Source organism: Leuciscus leuciscus (assembly GCF_965113295.1).
Source record: "Leuciscus leuciscus genome assembly, chromosome: 25".
In the NCBI taxonomy this organism is placed as follows: domain Eukaryota; kingdom Metazoa; phylum Chordata; class Actinopteri; order Cypriniformes; family Leuciscidae; genus Leuciscus; species Leuciscus leuciscus.
The window spans coordinates 1,322,501-1,340,101 of record NC_138724.1 but is presented as its reverse complement, the minus strand read 5'-3'; the positions used below and the strand labels follow the sequence as shown (position 1 = coordinate 1,340,101).

The 17,601-nt window shown below is 40.6% G+C and overlaps 1 protein-coding gene across 1 annotated transcript in view; it reads right to left on the bottom strand.

The window, feature by feature from the left end:
• Positions 1-7,463: 7,463 nt before the first annotated feature.
• LOC309490504 (uncharacterized protein) overlaps positions 7,464-17,601 on the bottom strand; it is a 12,855-nt gene continuing 2,717 nt past the window's right edge. The window contains exons 4-10 of the mRNA XM_082159718.1: positions 17,470-17,601; positions 16,886-16,993; positions 16,265-16,372; positions 15,617-15,724; positions 9,952-10,020; positions 9,474-9,602; positions 7,464-7,753 (exon numbers count right to left, since the gene is read on the bottom strand). The exon at positions 17,470-17,601 is cut by the window's right edge and continues 58 nt beyond it. Of these exons, the coding sequence (XP_082015844.1) occupies positions 7,691-7,753; positions 9,474-9,602; positions 9,952-10,020; positions 15,617-15,724; positions 16,265-16,372; positions 16,886-16,993; positions 17,470-17,601 (717 nt within the window). The 3' untranslated portion in view covers positions 7,464-7,690. The remainder of the gene's footprint in view (positions 7,754-9,473; positions 9,603-9,951; positions 10,021-15,616; positions 15,725-16,264; positions 16,373-16,885; positions 16,994-17,469) is intronic.

The window sequence follows — 17,601 nt, the reverse complement described above, 5'->3', positions numbered from 1 at the left end:
CTTGGAGCTTGATTCAAACACGGGGATACATAGAGCTTGAGTCGGACACGATGATACAGGGAGCTTGAGTATACTTGACACTCGGTAGATAACACTCGGTAGATAACACTCGGTAGATAACACTCGGTGTAGATACGTGCAGCACTCGCTCGGGGAATTCTGGGGATTCCCCTCAGTCGGCACTCAGAAGACACGCGAAGCACTCTTGAAACGTAACTTAGGATCACTCACAAACGTAAATTAGAAATACTCTCCGACAGTGTTTAGAACCATTCCGTAAACATGTGGACCAAGCTCCGATAATTCCCTGAAGACTCATGGGAAACACTTCGTGGATTCTCTGATCACTATCCGTCGAAACAGGGATCCACCCCGTATGTAATGACGGTAACTCTCGTAGATACTGGATCACCTTGAGTGAGGAGCCATGGAATCACTCACCGACGATCTCAGGAAAACATAACTAGGAAGGTACGTGGAAGCGACTGGGTTAATGTGAATTAGAGCAACATTAATACCCGGCCGTGAGTGCATGTGAGGGAGCTGAATATAAAGGCTGGTGATGAGGTAATAATTAGGAGATGGGGTTCAGCTGCGGTGATGAGGGAAGTGAGTGCAGGTGTGGATCCACGGGGATGCTTGGAAATGTAGTACGTGACATGGCCAGGGAAAACCAGGGAAACCGTGACACTTACAGCGTTTGCTCGCTTCTGTTTCACTGTTTGTTTCAGGACTCTACATAAAGTATAACATTTTTACTATATGCCATCAATTTCATAAAAAAAAAACTGGTTTGAAACAGTATTCTTCTATCTAATGGTTAGTCTACAGATTCAATTTAATTTTATCAATATTTTCTCGGTCCCACTTATCTCTGCTGTTTCACAAAAAAAACAACAAGATATCATATTACTCATATCTCAATTCCTAAATCGCACAGACAGCCATTATCGGTGCTTGCTCCTTCAACTCTTGTTATGAAAATTCTCTAGACATCACTATTTTACCAGTAAAATAAAATTGTTTCCCATTCTGCTTAATAAAACTTTTGTTCATCTTTATATCATGTTAATCCCTGTTAATCATACTCAATGCCTTATTTTTATCTAAAAACTCACTTTTCATACCATTTTTAACTTAATTTGACTTACCAGGCGTTCATAAATTGTTCCATGAACTCTATCTTCCCCTACATGCTAGTTCCTTCTGCATCTGTTCTTAAAAAAACTTTTATCTGCAATCCAACAATTCTCTGTTTATAATTTCCATCAGGAAAAACATTCTATCTTTCCCTATCTTCTTCAGTTCAACAAACTACTGTCTGTTCACAGTTTTACACACAACAACCTTTTGTTTTTCAATTATCCGTTTTCAAATCGAGTCTCTCACCGCTGTCAGCCTAGTGACACTTAACATTCCCTCATTTTTACTATTTGACTGTAAACCAAATTTGTGTACAAAACCGGTCGCATTTACTGTTAGATGACCCCATTTTGGCTGAATCCCCTCTTTGGATTTTGCTGTTTCGACACGTGTCTTACAGAATCTGTCAAACGTCTTCAACAGACCCGATTTTTTTCTTACCCAAAATCGGTCGGGTTTCAGCAAATATACTGTGCTTTCTGTAATTATGTTTTACTCAAAATCTCCCCATAAGCGCTTTCCAGTGCTCGATTAAGATTCCGAGTAAAACCAATTAATCAGCAGGTGTGATTTTCCCGAATCACTAGTGGCACTTCCGTCCACCAACGAGCTAGGTTTGCTAGAAAACGGTCTGGGTCTGTCCGACCAGATCCCCCCTCAAAAACCTCTCTCTGCTCGTACCAAAAGCAAACTCAGCCAATATGGTTCACGTTCACTCACATTTTTGAACCCCAAAAAGAAAAGAATTTAGCTGTCTCTTACCAGAGATGTTTTGTTGCCACGGGTTCGTTTTCACTTTAATTCCAGTGGTTGCTTCCTCCGGACCCCGGCGGAACAGCCCCTCGTCCCTCAAAACTGTTCGGGGTAGGGCTGTGACTCTGAGTCCCAGGAGGCCAATTCACTGTCCGCTCTCGGGTCCGAAGGGCACACCCAAGGAAATCCTAACTTCTGACACCAAAACTGTTGTGGCAAAAATTCATTAAACAATCATCAACTGCGTAAGAGACACTCTAAAATTCAAATGATCATTAAAAAGTACTTTATTCTTGCAAGAAGGCCCAGTTGCCACACAGAAGTCACCAGTACAGTCTGTGAAACAAGTGCGACGACCAGGGGGAGGGCAGAGGAGCCTTTATACTGCTTTCAAGGTCTCCTGCTTACAGGCCCTTATCTAAACAAGGGAAGGTTTCTCTGCTAGTGATCTAATTCTGCTGGAGTTTATTCTTACAAACTCACAAGTTCTAAATTGGACAGCCTCTGACCCTAGGGTCAGAGCCCCTTTTCAATCTGCCTCCTCCTGATGTGTCACCTGTTTCCCAGTGTTTAAAACACACACATACATTAGTCATATGTTGGCAGACCACATACAGTCCAGCAAAGAGTCATTTCAAATGTCTTACTGAAAGTAAATGAAAATCAATACTGTAAATCAATGAAAATCAAAAAATTGCCTTAACATCAGTTTTCACTTTCACAAGTCAAGCAATTCATCATTGCTCAAGATTTAACAGTTGAAATGACTATACGGCCTTAATTTAATGCAGCAAAAAATATTTTACAGTGTAGGCTACTAAGATCTTTTCTTTTTCTCAGCCTTTTTCTTGGTTGCTTTTATAAAGAGACAACCATGTATTTAACAGTGCCTTTTATAGAAAGAGACTATAATATAACTAAAAATTACCATTATGTAGAATATTTTTGTACTTCACTTTTATTTGTTCCCATGTTCTAGTGTGGTGAGTGACTCTGACATTACAATGAACAAAGTAATTATGCAATTATTAAAATACAAAAATATAGGCTAATAAGTGATAAAAACATCTAACATGGCCACTTCTAACGGATTTAAATTGTCTGCTACTTTTTGCCAGCCCTCTCTCCTGGCTTTTGCAGACTTTGAGGAGTTCCCTGGCGTTTATTTATTATTATTTTTTTATTAAACATTAAAATTCCGAATAAACTTCGACTATCTTGCTCTGCTGAGGAGAAAAACTGAGCGCGCTCTTTGGCCACGCTGAACAGCCAATAGCAGCGTTACTGATCAATGTTTCTACTATCGATCATATCCCCTTTAAAGCCAGCGCATGAACGCGCAATTATCTCAGATAACTCAATCCAGCTATACTAATCATATCCGGCAAGTGTGTTCGAAGAACCGAGTTAGCCAGATCATGATTAGTACGATGAAATCATCTTGGATGTGTCATTTGATCTCGGATGTAATAAGCAACGTACGAAGAACGAGCCCCAGGCAAGAAATCCAAAAAACAAGAGACAACAAAACCAGGGAAAAACACTCAGAAGTGCAGTGCAACAACATACAAAACTTCGCAGTGTGTGAATGAGTGAACATGGTATAAATAGGCTGAGACTAACAGGGTGACGAGACACAGGGTGAATGCAATCAGAAATGATGAGTCCGGGCAGTGAGTTATGGGAAATGTAGTTAGTGAGTGAAACATGGCGTAGTCGGATTTAACCTAAAATTGCCAAACTGCCACACAATGGCAGCTAAGTAGCCTATCATCCATCATGCAGAAACAACTTCAACACAGAGTCCAAACCCATGAGCGTGGAAGGGAGAGAGCAGAAAAGGCAGCAGACAACATTGACAGCATGCAGGCCCAGAAGATAGCAGCACATAACAAGTCGTATTGTGTTGTAAAGGATTACATTCTAAGGAATGTGATTGCATGCAAAGAGGTTGTCCAGCTAAGATCCATGTGCAACTTGTACATGAAGACATTGGAAAATCAAGGTTTTCCTAATCCTGAATACCGCAGTGAGAAATTGGCAAGACGGTTACAAGGAGACAAGGGGTGCTTCTCATTTCTTATTTGTGTATCCTCGTTTCCTTTCCTCGCTTCCTTTCCTCGCATCTCAGCTCCGCCCCCTGTAGGATGCGAGGGAAGGCTGCAAGGAAAAGACGCGAGGACGGAGGAATCGAATGTAACTTTTTTTTATACAATGGAATACTTGATCACTCAAGCGTCACTTCATCGCGTCATCAGCAGCGCTCAAAGGATCTGCCCTTATGTTGTTGAAGTTTGTTTATTTAAGAAATTCCTAATAAATAATAATAAAGCAAGATACCCTGTTGAAATATGTGAGATGTGTGGTTTATATAAACTGCAAAGGTAAAGTATAAATTAAAATGATTGTGACCGATGTGAAGGGGGAGGAGAATTTAGACGTGCGTCACGTTTAAGTCGATAAAACTCTTCCGCATAGGATACACCTGTGTATCCTCTCTCATGACTCCTCAGGAAGCCTCCTAACTCCTCGATCCTCGACTCCTCGCGGTGCAATTAGAGAATTGAGATGTCCTTCAAGATGGCTGAGCTCGATAGGTTTCCGGGTCATAGGATGGAGGACGGAGGAGAGAGGAGACGAGGAGGGATATTGAGAAGCGCCCAAAGACATCTCTCATGAACTCACATTCTCCAAGGTACAACAACATAGGTGTGTTTTTGATTTTTCGGGTTCCGGTCGGGTGCAGCAAAGGGTTAAAAAAGAACCCTTTGGGACATTATTTCAGCTTGGTACCTGGCAGATTCTGAAAATAGACACTATAAGGATTTAAAATAAATCAGGTGGCATAAAAAAAGCCGGGGGGTGCGCGTGGACCTATTTCCATCTTGACTACAGTAGTTTTTCTTCAGAGTCAAAGTGTATGTACTTCATGCAGTAATTTTTATTTGTCTACAGATTTTGTTTGTTTCATTGATTTCATTGTTGGTTGATTACTGTAACTGATTATGGTAAGAAATACTGTAAGTATTGAAATAAATATTTGAAATATTCAGCCTGCAGCATCAGTGTTGTGCAGTGCTTGGTAAGTTTATAGTAGGCCTATTTGTGTACATTCTCCCTATATCTCAAACTAATCATGAACAATGTTGTGGGTTTGTCACTATTATTTTTTTTCATCTAAATTATCCCTTGTCTGGCCAAAAATCTAGCACATGCTATTTCCTAAAATTAGTTTTTTTACAAATGTGTTTTTCATTTATCACAGCAGTGTGAAACTGGCTGCAATAGTGTCTGATCATTGAGGACTGTGTTGGTTAAATTAAAACTAATAGCATTTTCACAAATATGTGTATATGTTCTGTCTGAAGTGTGTCATTTTGCAAACAATCTAGGAATTATGCAAATTGAGTGTGGTGTTTGGATAATTGTGATTATATTTTGGAAAAAAAAGAACCCGGTTTTCAAAATTGTGTGTAAACAATTGAAAAAAAACTGTAAATATCATTTAACCAAATCTCATATCATAGCCAATCATATTCTAAGAAACATTACTATCAGGTTGATGTGTTTCTCATTAATATCATTTATGTTTGATGCTTTTCTTTTATTAATCTGTAAGCCTCAAATGTAGTTGAGTGACGATGTGTGAACTTTTGTGCTTGCTGTTTAGATGAGGTCAAAGTCGGTAAGTTTCCATAGACAGACCACAAATGCTCGACTGTCTCAGAATAAAGTGACAAACAAATGTTATCTTAGCTAAACATCTTGCAGAAGGGACATGTTGTGCAGTAGTTCTGTATTGTGTATTGTATTAAGATGAACATTAAGATAAACAACTTTCTGACACTTTTAGGGTAGCAGACGATGGTGTGTATGCCTCCACCCTCCATGGTGTGAAACCACCAAATAACTATATGTCTTTAGCCGCTTCCCGACCAAGTAGTTACAGGAACTTAGTTCTACGAACTGTCCACTTCTAAACAGTTCTAAGAACTACTCTTCCCCAAACTCGGTTTTGCTGTTTGCGTTCGCACTGGCCAAGTGGCCATAGGAACTGGTAGGAGGGGTAAGGGAGTGACGCAAGCACGGTGACTTATATTTTGACAGCGCGACGGACCTTTATTTTGGACGGACCTACAATGCTCGCATTCTCTGTGTTTATTAGTTAGCAATCTGTCTAACAGTACTGTGTTATTAGATAGAACTGTTATAGAAAGTAGACAGTAGGCTATATGAAAAAAAGGTTATTAGCCTATGCCGTGTGGTTGATTTCCAGTGTTGCTAGCTGGGCAGATAAACATAATCATGTTTGGCTTGGTCCCCTCAAAGTTGCGTTGGATTTTCTCTTCAGCATAAAGGTTTAGAGACCCATCTATAACATCTATAAAGTACATCCGGGTACTTTAGCCAATAGTTCTAGGAATTGTGAAAAGGTTCCTCCGGTCGGAAAGCGGCTTTTGTCGTTAAGTGTCAGCTCAAAGTGATAATGAAGAAGAGCTTAGCCCTGTTCTCTCTCTCTCTCTCTCTCTCTTCTCTCTCTCTCTCTCTTTCTCTCTCTTTCTCTCTCTTTCTTTCTCTCTCTCTCTCTCTCTCTCTCTCTCTCTCTCTCTCTCTCTCTCTCTCTCTCTCTCTCTCTCTCTCTCTCTCTCTCTCTCTCTCTCTCTCTCTCTCTCTCTCTCTCTCTCTCTCTCTCTCTCTCTCTCTCTCTCTCTCTCTCTCTCTCTCTCATCACCTGAACTCACCCAAGAATATATATATAGTTTAATGTGAATGATTATCATCGAGTATTGTACATGTTTGGTATCATTTGAAATGTCTCAGTGCGACTGGTACAAGTGTCTCATTTCCAAATAATTCATTTTCCAAATCATTTCCAAGTAAAACAAAAGGTAATAAGGTTTTTAAGAGTTTAGGGATAACTAGCACACAAAGGAAGGTGGTCTCATGGCAAATGGTCTCACCATTCTCCATGAAACCATTCTCAATGGTCTCAAAAGGTGTAACCTCTGAATGTGAATTCCCATTGTTAGCAGATGTTTCCATGTGAAAGAGATCGTTTCTATATAATTGGATGCAACGAGAAGATCAGGGCCTTTCTGTAACTCAAGTTGGCCCATGATGCTAAGAGTGACTCTTGCTTAAGAGTAAACTCTTAGCATCATGTATCCTAATGTTGGGTCGAGGCCGTTCTGTACCTCAGATTAGCTCGTGAGGCTGACATTGAGACTCTCAGCTTCATGTATAATGTCGGGTTTGCATCTCTTCTCTTTATTCCAGAGCATTTGATGTTTTGTATCGATTATCTTTGAATTGATTATGAAATTGGCATGATACATTTACCTGACATAATAAATTGTTACATATGATTATACTAACTGACTTTGACATTATTTTCATTAAAGAGTTAAAAGGAATAGTCAAACATTCGCTCACATTTAATGATGCACAGATATTATTAAAACCTTTTCATTTTTGGAGTCAGATGAAATAACGAGAAAATACATATTCAAATGTATTGCATTCTATAGCCTACAAGTGTTGCTGTTGTTTTAAAGGGTTTGCAAACCCAAACATGTTAACCCTTTAACATCTTTTAACAAAACCTGCCATGACAGAGTTGCATCTTCACATTATTATTATTTGCACTGCAATTTATTTTTGTAAGCTGTAATGCGATTATAAATGTAAAACTTTACGGTCTTCCAATCGCGGTTCTTCAGGGCTTCTGGTTCAACTTTTAAACATTTGTCACAGTCGCTCTTTGCTGGTACAGTGAGCGATGTGATGAATCACTTCATGTGCCTTTCCACCGCCTGCACCTCTGTCTGCTGCCAGGGTGTCCTCTGGGTACTTTTACCTAAAAGTGGACAGAAAAAACAAATTTAAATGATAAAGTGTGTGTGCTGGAATTCCAATCCGAAGTTCTGAATCCTATTATCAGTATTTATTAGGTCTGGTTTGTAACGTAAATGACTCTGGGTCAATGCGAATTAGCTCAAGAATATAGGGAATTTGGGAAATATTACTAATCAAGGGGATACTTTCATTACTAACAAGGAGATACTTTCTCCCTCTCGCCAGCAACTCCACTCCTGTGCTTCTCACAGAAAATGGAAGAACTGGTGCATGCTGGAACCAGACTATCCCACTCTTTTGCTGCAAGCCCCCAGATACCAACCAAAAAACGTCAGGCACCTCAAACACCGAAGCCTGCGCGCCGAGCTCGCCCGCCCCCTCCTGTGAGAGCTCTTCGGCCTCTGCCACAACGCCAGGGCCCACACCCTCCTCCATCTGCTCGAGGTGAACCAAAAACAACTGATACCAGCTCTCAGTGATGTGTTTTGGGTTCCTGCTATGATAACAGTAACTTTCTCAAATGTTTACAGAACAAGCGGGAACCCAGTGTGCCTGTATCTTTCTCTATTGCTGTTCTATTACAAGATAGAAAGTCTAAGGCCTTCAATAGCCGTACAGCAAACTCAACTAATCTGGTGCCTATTACATGTCAAACTAAGATTGCTGTGGGGACAAAAAGTAAGACTGTTAAGTTAGCACTTTTAAACATTCGCTCACTTAAAAATAAATCACTTCTAGTCAATGACTTAATAACCACAAACAACCTGGACTTTATGTTTCTAAATGAAACCTGGCTAGAAGACAGCTGCAGTGCAGAAAAGCGAATCAATTCAAGTGGAAAATAAATATTCTCAGATTATGTAATCCGTATTAAACGCGGAGATGACGAGTCCACATCATCGACTTAATCTCTGCAGCCGAAAATATCAATAAATTATTACAATGTTTAGACAGTCTCCTTCTGTTTTTTCAAGACACACTCAATCATTATTTTTGCCGGTGCGCTGTGGAACTTTAAGTGTGCGCTTGAGCGCTAATTAGGCTATGTATTATATAGGCAATTAAAGGCTCATTATTATGAGTTATGGCTTATTAATATAAAAATGCGATTAGTTGACAAATAACTTAAAATGAACGACTACTAGTCGACTAGAAAAAAAACTTTAGTCGAGGGCAGCCCTAGTATTTATGTCAGCATCTATATTGCAAGAGAAATTAATTTGCATTCTACCTATAAATAGAATTACACTGTCAATCAAACAGTGATTTTTACATTCAGTCACTTGGCCTGAAATGATCATTGGATAAAAGGAAAATATATTAGGATCAATGTCTTGGTTGCAAGTTATTTTTATGCATCCATCCACTCAAACTGCTCCAGGGGTTAGTTATTACTGATTCACTGTTTTAATTATTAGAACAGCTACAGTTCCTACTAGTGCCACAAAACACCTAGTAGATTCTAGCATCAACCAAGTAACAACTACAGATGGGTTCCTGAGCATTATGATCTAGAAATTCAAGTGTAGAGGAACAATTTAGGGCTGCCAGCAGAAACAGTTATGTGGCAAAGTGTTCAAATCGCTAATGTTTTTGTGGAAACGGCTCAAAAGGGAAACGGCAAAAAACAAAATCAGCATTTAGTGATCTGGTCTGAGATCTGGGTGTTAAAGTGCTCCTAAAGGGTCTAATTTAGTCTTAGAAATGTGTAAAGAGTTCACCTTTGGAAGAAGGTCTAGCAGCACGGGCTCCTGTAGGCATCTCTTCATCTGATGGTGGTCTGGGTCTCTTGGGTGGAGGAGGCATGTCATTCCTCTCGGTAGGAGGAAGTGCCATCTCTGCAGATGGTTCTATGGAAAATAATCAAAGTTCAAAATTTTCAGAAAGATACAATTTAAATGTACTATAGAATGCTGACAATACACTTATTTGTCACACTTATGCACTAATTATTTAAAATCATTAAAGTACAATAAACCCTAAACCTGTGCAATTGTTCATTATTGCAAGTATAATTGATTCATTACACAATGAGCTGTTTCATCAAAAAAGCATTTGTTCAGCATACTGAAGCATCTTCTTTAATGTTGGCTATGATGTTAGAACAATGTTTTTGTCTGTCAGGTCTTCACAAGTTACGTGACTGAAAACTATGAATAACTGCAAAATGTAGTAGTGTATTTTGACAGTAATACAAACCGTCAACAGTAGATGAACAGTGTCCCTCTTGTATGCTCCCGTCTTCCTCATCACAGTCAATAACGTTTTCTGTGGAAGTTCAAAAGTACAGCTTAACAATGGTATATAATGGATCGTAAACACGTGGTATATGAATAGATGGTAGGGGTGTAACAGTTCACAAAATTCACGGTTCGGTACGTTTTCGATACAGCAAAAAGAAAGAAATGCCAGAGAAATTCTTGATTTAATTTTAATTCTTTTTTTTATTAAAACTAACATCATAAAGTATGATTTTTTTTTACTTTGAGCAATTCTAGAGCTATAATTGACTCTTCTTAGGAGCATATAAAACAAAACAGCTCCTTGGAAAAAGTGAAATGTAATATTGTAGTAGTTATAAACAAAGGTTTATTTTAGTTCAGATTAACATTTGAGGGCAGCAATTGTATTCATAATGTCAAAATAAAACCGACGTAATGTTACTTGAAAGCATTATAGCCCACTATTCCTGCCAAACTTCCATGGTTGCAGTTAGTGTTACTACAGTAAATCCATGGTGAATGTTGCTGACCTGTGGACACTGGATAGTTCATTCATGGCACGATGTTTCTTCCTGGTTTCCACGTCAGCGCTGTTTGATCCGTTAATAACGGAGAAATGTGAATGTTTCTCACCAGATCTCGCAGCGATGTTATTACTTTTGTGGCGCATTCAAATGCTTTCTTTACTGGATATCTTATTAGCGCTGTGTAGTAACAGTGTCGCATGATCACGATCGGCTCGCGCTGCACTGGTCCAAGCTGATAAACGGTCCTTCAACCTCACAATAACGAGCAGTTTCGTTCCGCTTGCATTACGTTTGCCATTTGATGTTGGGCAATGTTGTGGTCGCGCCGGCGTCTCTTACATTACGAGAGCGCTTGCCACGCGCGCCCCGCCTACATCTGAAATAACGAAATTTTGGTTGGCAGGAAAAATGGTCCAACGAACCGTTCGGTTTGAAAATGCGTACCAAACACCGAACCGAAAGCATCGTACCGAACGGTTCAATACGAATACGTGTATCATTACACCCCTAATAGATGGTAAACAGAAAATCAAACAAAAGTCAAATAAAATACCACACCATCAGGATCTATCCCAATTTCATCCAAGTTCTTGCCATGGATCTCAGCTAATCTTCCTTGCTCAACAGCCATTAGAACTTTGCTGATCGTGGCAAGTTGCAGGGTCTTCTCAGGGAGTGATGACACAGATGAACGACTGTGATGATGGCGCCGCTATGTTTGGCTTGCCTCTTGCACCTCTGTTTGCTCCTGTGTTTTCTCATGCTAGTTTTTGCCACCGTCTCTACAATTATTGTTTATGATCGCGCAACTTTGCTGGAATTACGGTTTTCAACAAACCACCACCTGAACGCCCAAACTTTTAAACCACCTCCGCCGCTGTTTACTTCTACTTCTCTGTTCCTGAGCCATCCTGTCTATCTACTACCAGGCAGTAAGCGTCGCAAGAGACGGGGTAGGAGAAGCGGGCTACACGTCAGAAAAAGGACTCACCTGGATTCTTTGTTGCAATGGAGTGGTGTCAAACCAGGGCCTGGCGGATTACGGGTATGCTATCGGTGGCTTCGGCCCGCTAGCTTCGACAACACTGGCGCTCCATTTTCCTGTCACCGCCGAACATCTGGTACTCATTCTCGTGGCTCGATCCTAGACAATCTTCGTCCAATTCCACGTATGTCCTCATCCCCTGTCAACTCTACCACACTCCGTATGGCACTATGTAACACCAGATCGCTCAGCAACAAAACTTTTGTTCTAAACGATGTCATCACCACTAACAATCTGGACTTGTTCTTTCTCACGGAGACTTGGCTATCTCCTGGTGATGTTAGTGCATTTTCTGAAATCCTTCCCTCTGCCTATTTGTTTCTAAACACTCCACGGCAAACGGGTAGGGGCGGGGGGATAGCCAGTATATACAGACAGTCCCTGAAGTGCCGTCAACTGTCCACTAGAGGGTACTCCAGTTTTGAGTTGCAGACGTTTGTACTCACTCTACCTAATCCAATCTTTTGTGCAGTAATCTACCGGCCCCCAAAACTAAATGGGAATTTTTTTAATGATTTTTCAGAGTTTTTGTCTGACTTTTTGGCAAAGTTTGACAATATTTTAATCTGTGGTGATTTTAACATTCATGTTTGTTGCCCCTCTGATAAATCCGCTAATGATTTTAAGGCTCTTTTAGATTCATTAGACCTAGCCCAGTCCATATCCTGTCCTACTCATAGGCTAGGCCACACTCTTGACCTTATTATCTCTCGTGGGGTGACAGTGTCATCCTGTGAGGTTCTGGACTTTCCTGTCTCTGATCATTCCCTCATACGTTTTGACATCTGTGCTGTTCCACCTGCACCCATATCCACTGCCCCCCGGCATCGGCACATTATTACTCCATCTACAGCTGAGGAATTCACCGCTGCTTTTTCTGCTTCTAACATCACCTCCACTGCAGAACTTGCCCTGTCTCTATGTCCAGAGCTTCTCCTCTCCTCATTCGACATCACCTGCGCCCGGATTATGGACTCAGTTGCGCCTTACAGGGTGAAGTCTGCAAATGGCTCTTCGGACCCCTGGCTGAACGAGACGACATGGACCCTTAGACGCCAGTGCAGGCAGGCAGAGCGGAAATGGAGAGGAGACAGGCTGCAGGTGTCATTGGAGATATTTAGAGACTGTCTTGTCACCTATCAGAGAGCCGTGAAGGAAGCTAAAAGTCAGTATCTCTCCAAGCTCATTAATAACAATAGCCATCGCCCTGGTATCTTGTTCAGTACTATAAACTCTGTTATAAATCCAGTCCCTGTTGTATTGAATGATTACTCAGTTAATACATGCAATGTTTTTAAACAATATTTTATTGATAAGGTTTTGTCTGTTAGGCAAACTATCATACCAGCCCCTGTTGTCATTACTTCCTCCCAAGCGACACAATGTGTGCTGGAGAATTTTGAGGTGGTTTCTTTTGTTGATCTCAAAAAAGCTGTTCATGAGTTGAAGCCAACCTCCTGTCCTCTAGATGTTGTTCCTGCTAGGATTCTGAAAGAAGCCATCGACATCGTAGGCCCTTTCCTTGTCTCCTTCATGAATTGTTGTCTTAGTTTGGGCGTTGTTCCCACTCCTCTCAAGCACGCCATTGTTAGACCGCTACTTAAGAAACCAAACCTTGATCCTTCAGTACTGTCTAATTTCCGCCCTATATCCCACCTGTCATTTTTGTCTAAGGTTATGGAAAAGCTTGTCTTCTCCCAGCTTCAGTCATACCTCAATCTGCATGGTATGGGGGACAAATTTCAATCGGGCTTTAGGTCGAGGCATAGTACAGAGTCAGCCTTACTGAGGGTTCATAATGACATTCTCAGAGCCTTAGATAATAAAACTCAGTGGTTCTGGTGCTGCTTGACCTCACCGCTGCTTTTGACACCGTGGACCACGCAATCCTCATCACCCGTCTACAACATGTTGTGGGTCTACAGGGCACGGTGCTAAACTGGTTCTCGTCATATCTCACCAACAGAACATTCTCAGTAATGCTTGATGATTTTTCCTCCTCAGCTGCCCCTTTATCATCTGGTGTGCCCCAGGGTTCTATTCTTGGTCCTATCCTGTTCTCCCTTTATATGCTGCCACTTGGTCAACTCATTTCAAAACACAACGTACAATTTCATTTCTATGCTGATGACCTTCAAGTCTACCTTCCTGTAGTTTTGAATAATCATTCAGCACTAGACCCCCTCCATAACTGCACCCAGGACATTAAACAGTGGCTTTCTCAAAATTTCCTTCATTTAAATGAAGGTAAGACCGAGTACATACTGTTCACCCCAGACTCACCTTGCAGCTCTTACAGTTTTGGCCCTTTCACGCCCCAATTTGCATCCACTGTTCGTAACCTGGGTGTTGCTTTCGACAATAGATTGCATTTTGATAAACAAATTAGTGCAGTCGTTAAGATTGGCTTTTTCCAGCTAAGGCTCATTAGTAAGGTGAAATCATTCCTGTCCCGTGCTGATCTAGAAAAAGCCATTCATGCCTTTATCAGCTCAAGGCTAGATTACTGTAATGCCCTCTACATTGGGCTTAACCAATCACTTCTCAACCGTCTTCAGATGGTTCAAAACGCAGCAGCGCGTCTCCTTACCAATACCCATAAACATTCACACATCACCCCCGTCCTCTGCTCACTTCACTGGCTCCCGGTACGGTTTAGGGTGGAGTATAAGGTTCTGATGTTTGTTTTTAAGGCCATCAATGGTCCGGCCCCGGCATACCTTTCCGAGCTGGTCACTGTATACCAACCTGCCAGAACCCTCCGCTCCTCTCAGAACACCTCTTTGATTATCCCTAAGTTTAGATGTAAAAAGTTTGGAGGCCGCTCTTTTGCCATCCAGGGACCTACTTTGTGGAATGCCTTACCTACTCCCCTTCGTAACGTAACTGTGTTTAGTGTTTTTAAATCGCAGTTAAAAACGTTTCTTTTCAGGAAGGCTTTCAACATGTAACCACTTGTTTTGTGTTTTTAGTCTTTGTGTTAGTTACTTTGTTTTAACTGCTTAAATTAGCTTTAATTTGCTATTTTTATATCCTGCTGCCTTTTTTATGTGTTTTATGGAAAGCGCTTTGTGCACCTTTCTGGTTGTTGTAAAGGCGCTATATAAATAAAAATTGATTGATTGATTGATTGATTGAGTCGATAGAACTCATGATGGATTCTTATGTCGTGTCCAAGAAAGTTTGCCAGCTGGTCTATCCCGGTGTCAGTCATATTAAGCACTGTTGAAAGGGTTGTGGCATGCTTTCGCAGTCTTGTAGATGTCAGTGACTTGGGACACTTTGCGTCACACACCTTTGCAAAGCCACGGAGGCAGTCTGACCCTCGAAAATATGTCATGGCTTCTGGTCTTGCAAACATATAGGAATTGTCTTTCAGAACCCCACAAGCCTCTCTCTGCTTAACAAGGAGTTCTAAGGCACATAGCATTTTTGAAGTCAGAAGAATTGGAACTGGTCGACCACGCTTTCCCCTTGCGATAACCCTTGTGAAGTGTCTGCAGAGATTTTTTTCCACTTCAGAGAGTGCCCAGTCCACATCCTCATGTGGATCAGAAGTGTCTCTTGATAGAAATGCAGACAAAGGCATGCTCGAAACCTCTCCTTCCCTGCGCCGGTTAAAGAGAATCATCTGGGCTAGACACACCTTTGCCAGAAAAAAACAAAATTATTCCTGTCCAGCAAACCTTGCTCACACACATCTTGATTAAAACCAGCTTCATGGGGACCTTTCACACACCTTCATGGGGACATTTCACACACAACGTTATAGTTCCTTATGGGGACTAGTTTCATCATATTCAACACACAAGTTTGAACTCAAACACTGACTGAAAGTGTGTTGTGGGGACGTCGTGAGTGTCAATTTTAAAGCAACAATTAACCTAGAAAATAAATCCCTGTGAAGGATAAAACTGGCCCTAAATACTCCACTAGCACTAAACTACTGGACACATGTCGTCACACGGTTTAATTTACACCAGATACGCATCAAAATATGCCTAAAAATCACTAAACCATGACAAAGAGAGACAGTAGACCTAAATCTTTAGTGATGAATGTGTACATACCTGTTGAGGAGAGTTGATCGGAGCAGATTCATCATCCATCTGAGTCTCTGACTGGAGAGAAGGATCAGAAGCACTCGCTGCGCTGGTTTTAACGGCAACGTTGATTATCTGTAAGAGACAACATTCATAATGACAAGATATTAGAACATGGAAACACAAAAGAGAAATCTGAAGCAGATACCACATGATTTCAGAGAGAGAAAGAGACAAATCAACTTCATCTAAAACATTTATTCCTCTCCAGTCAACCTCTGTCTGCGCTCACACACATCTAGATTAAAACCGGCTTCATGGGGACCTTTCACACACCTTCATGGGGACCTTTCACACACAACGTTATAGTTCCTTATGGGGACTAGTTTCATCATATTCAACACACAAGTTTGAACTCAAACACTGACTGAAAGTGTGTTGTGGGGACATCGTGAGTGTCCATTTTAAAGCAACAATTAACCTAGAAAATAAATCCCTGTGAAGGATAAAACTGGCCCTAAATACTCCACTAGCACTAAACTACTGAACACATGTCGTTACACGGTTTAATGTACTAATTTACACCAGATACGCATCAAAATATGCCTAAAAATCACTAAACCATGACAAAGAGAGACAGTAGACCTAAATCTTTAGTGATGAATGTGAACATACCTGTTGAGGAGAGTTGATCGGAGCAGATTCATCATCCATCTGAGTCTCTGACTGGAGAGAAGGATCAGAAGCACTCGCTGCGCTGGTTTTAACGGCAACGCTGGTTATCTGTAAGAGACAACATTCATAATGACAAGATATTAGAACATGGAAACAAAAGAGAAATCTGAAGCAGATACCACATGATTTCAGAGAGAGAAAGAGACAAATCAACTTCATCTAAAACATTTATTCCTCTCCAGTCAACCTCTGTCTGCGCTCACACACATCTGGATTAAAACCGGCTTCATGGGGACCTTTCACACACAACGTTATAGTTCCTTATGGGGACTAGTTTCATCATATTCAACACAAGTTTGAACTCAAACACTGACTGAAAGTGTGTTGTGGGGACATCATGAGTGTCAATTTTAAAGCAACAATTAACCTAGAAAATAAATCCCTGTGAAGGATAAAACTGGCCCTAAATACTCCACTAGCACTAAACTACTGGACACATGTCGTTACACGGTTTAATGTACTAATTTACACCAGATACGCATCAAAATATGCCTAAAAATCACTAAAAATTGAAGTCTACTGTCTCACTTTGTCATGTTTTAGTGATGAATGTAAACGTACCTGTTGAGGAGAGATGATTTGAGCAGATTCATCATCCATCTGAGTCTCTGACTGGAGAGAAGGATCAGAAGCACTCGCTGCGCTGGTTTTAACGGCAACGCTGATTATCTGTAGGAGACAACATTCATAATGACAAGATATTAGAACATGGAAACACAAGAGAGAAATCTGAAGCAGATACCACATGATTTCAGATAAAAAAAATAAAAATAAAAATAAACATTTACAAGTAAAACATGTCTTCATTTTACATAGTTAATCATTAGTTTATTTTGTGATTACATTTCACCCATAAGTTGCAATAAGGCCATTGTATGCCACACATAACTTGGGGAAAGAAAAGTGGCCTAAGACTGTACCACCTCATTCTTTAAATGTATACATTTTAGGGGTGGGGTAGAAACACTGACCTAAAAAGTAACTTAACTTGGATTGTAGCTTTCTGAGATTTGGATATCATTTATAGACATAATTAGATTCATAGATTTCTAATAGATTCAAATTCTAATCTATTCAACCAACAACTTGCTTGACATGTTGCAACAATATGAGATATTATGTACACAGTGTGCTTTGCAACATACTTGTGTTCTCCAAGGGTAGTCTTCTCCTCCATAATCATAGGCAATTTCTTCTCCTTTAATGTCATCCAGGGCAAACAGACAAAGGTGAGGCTTTCCATTGACGTCAATTTTCTTCATCTTACAATTTGGATG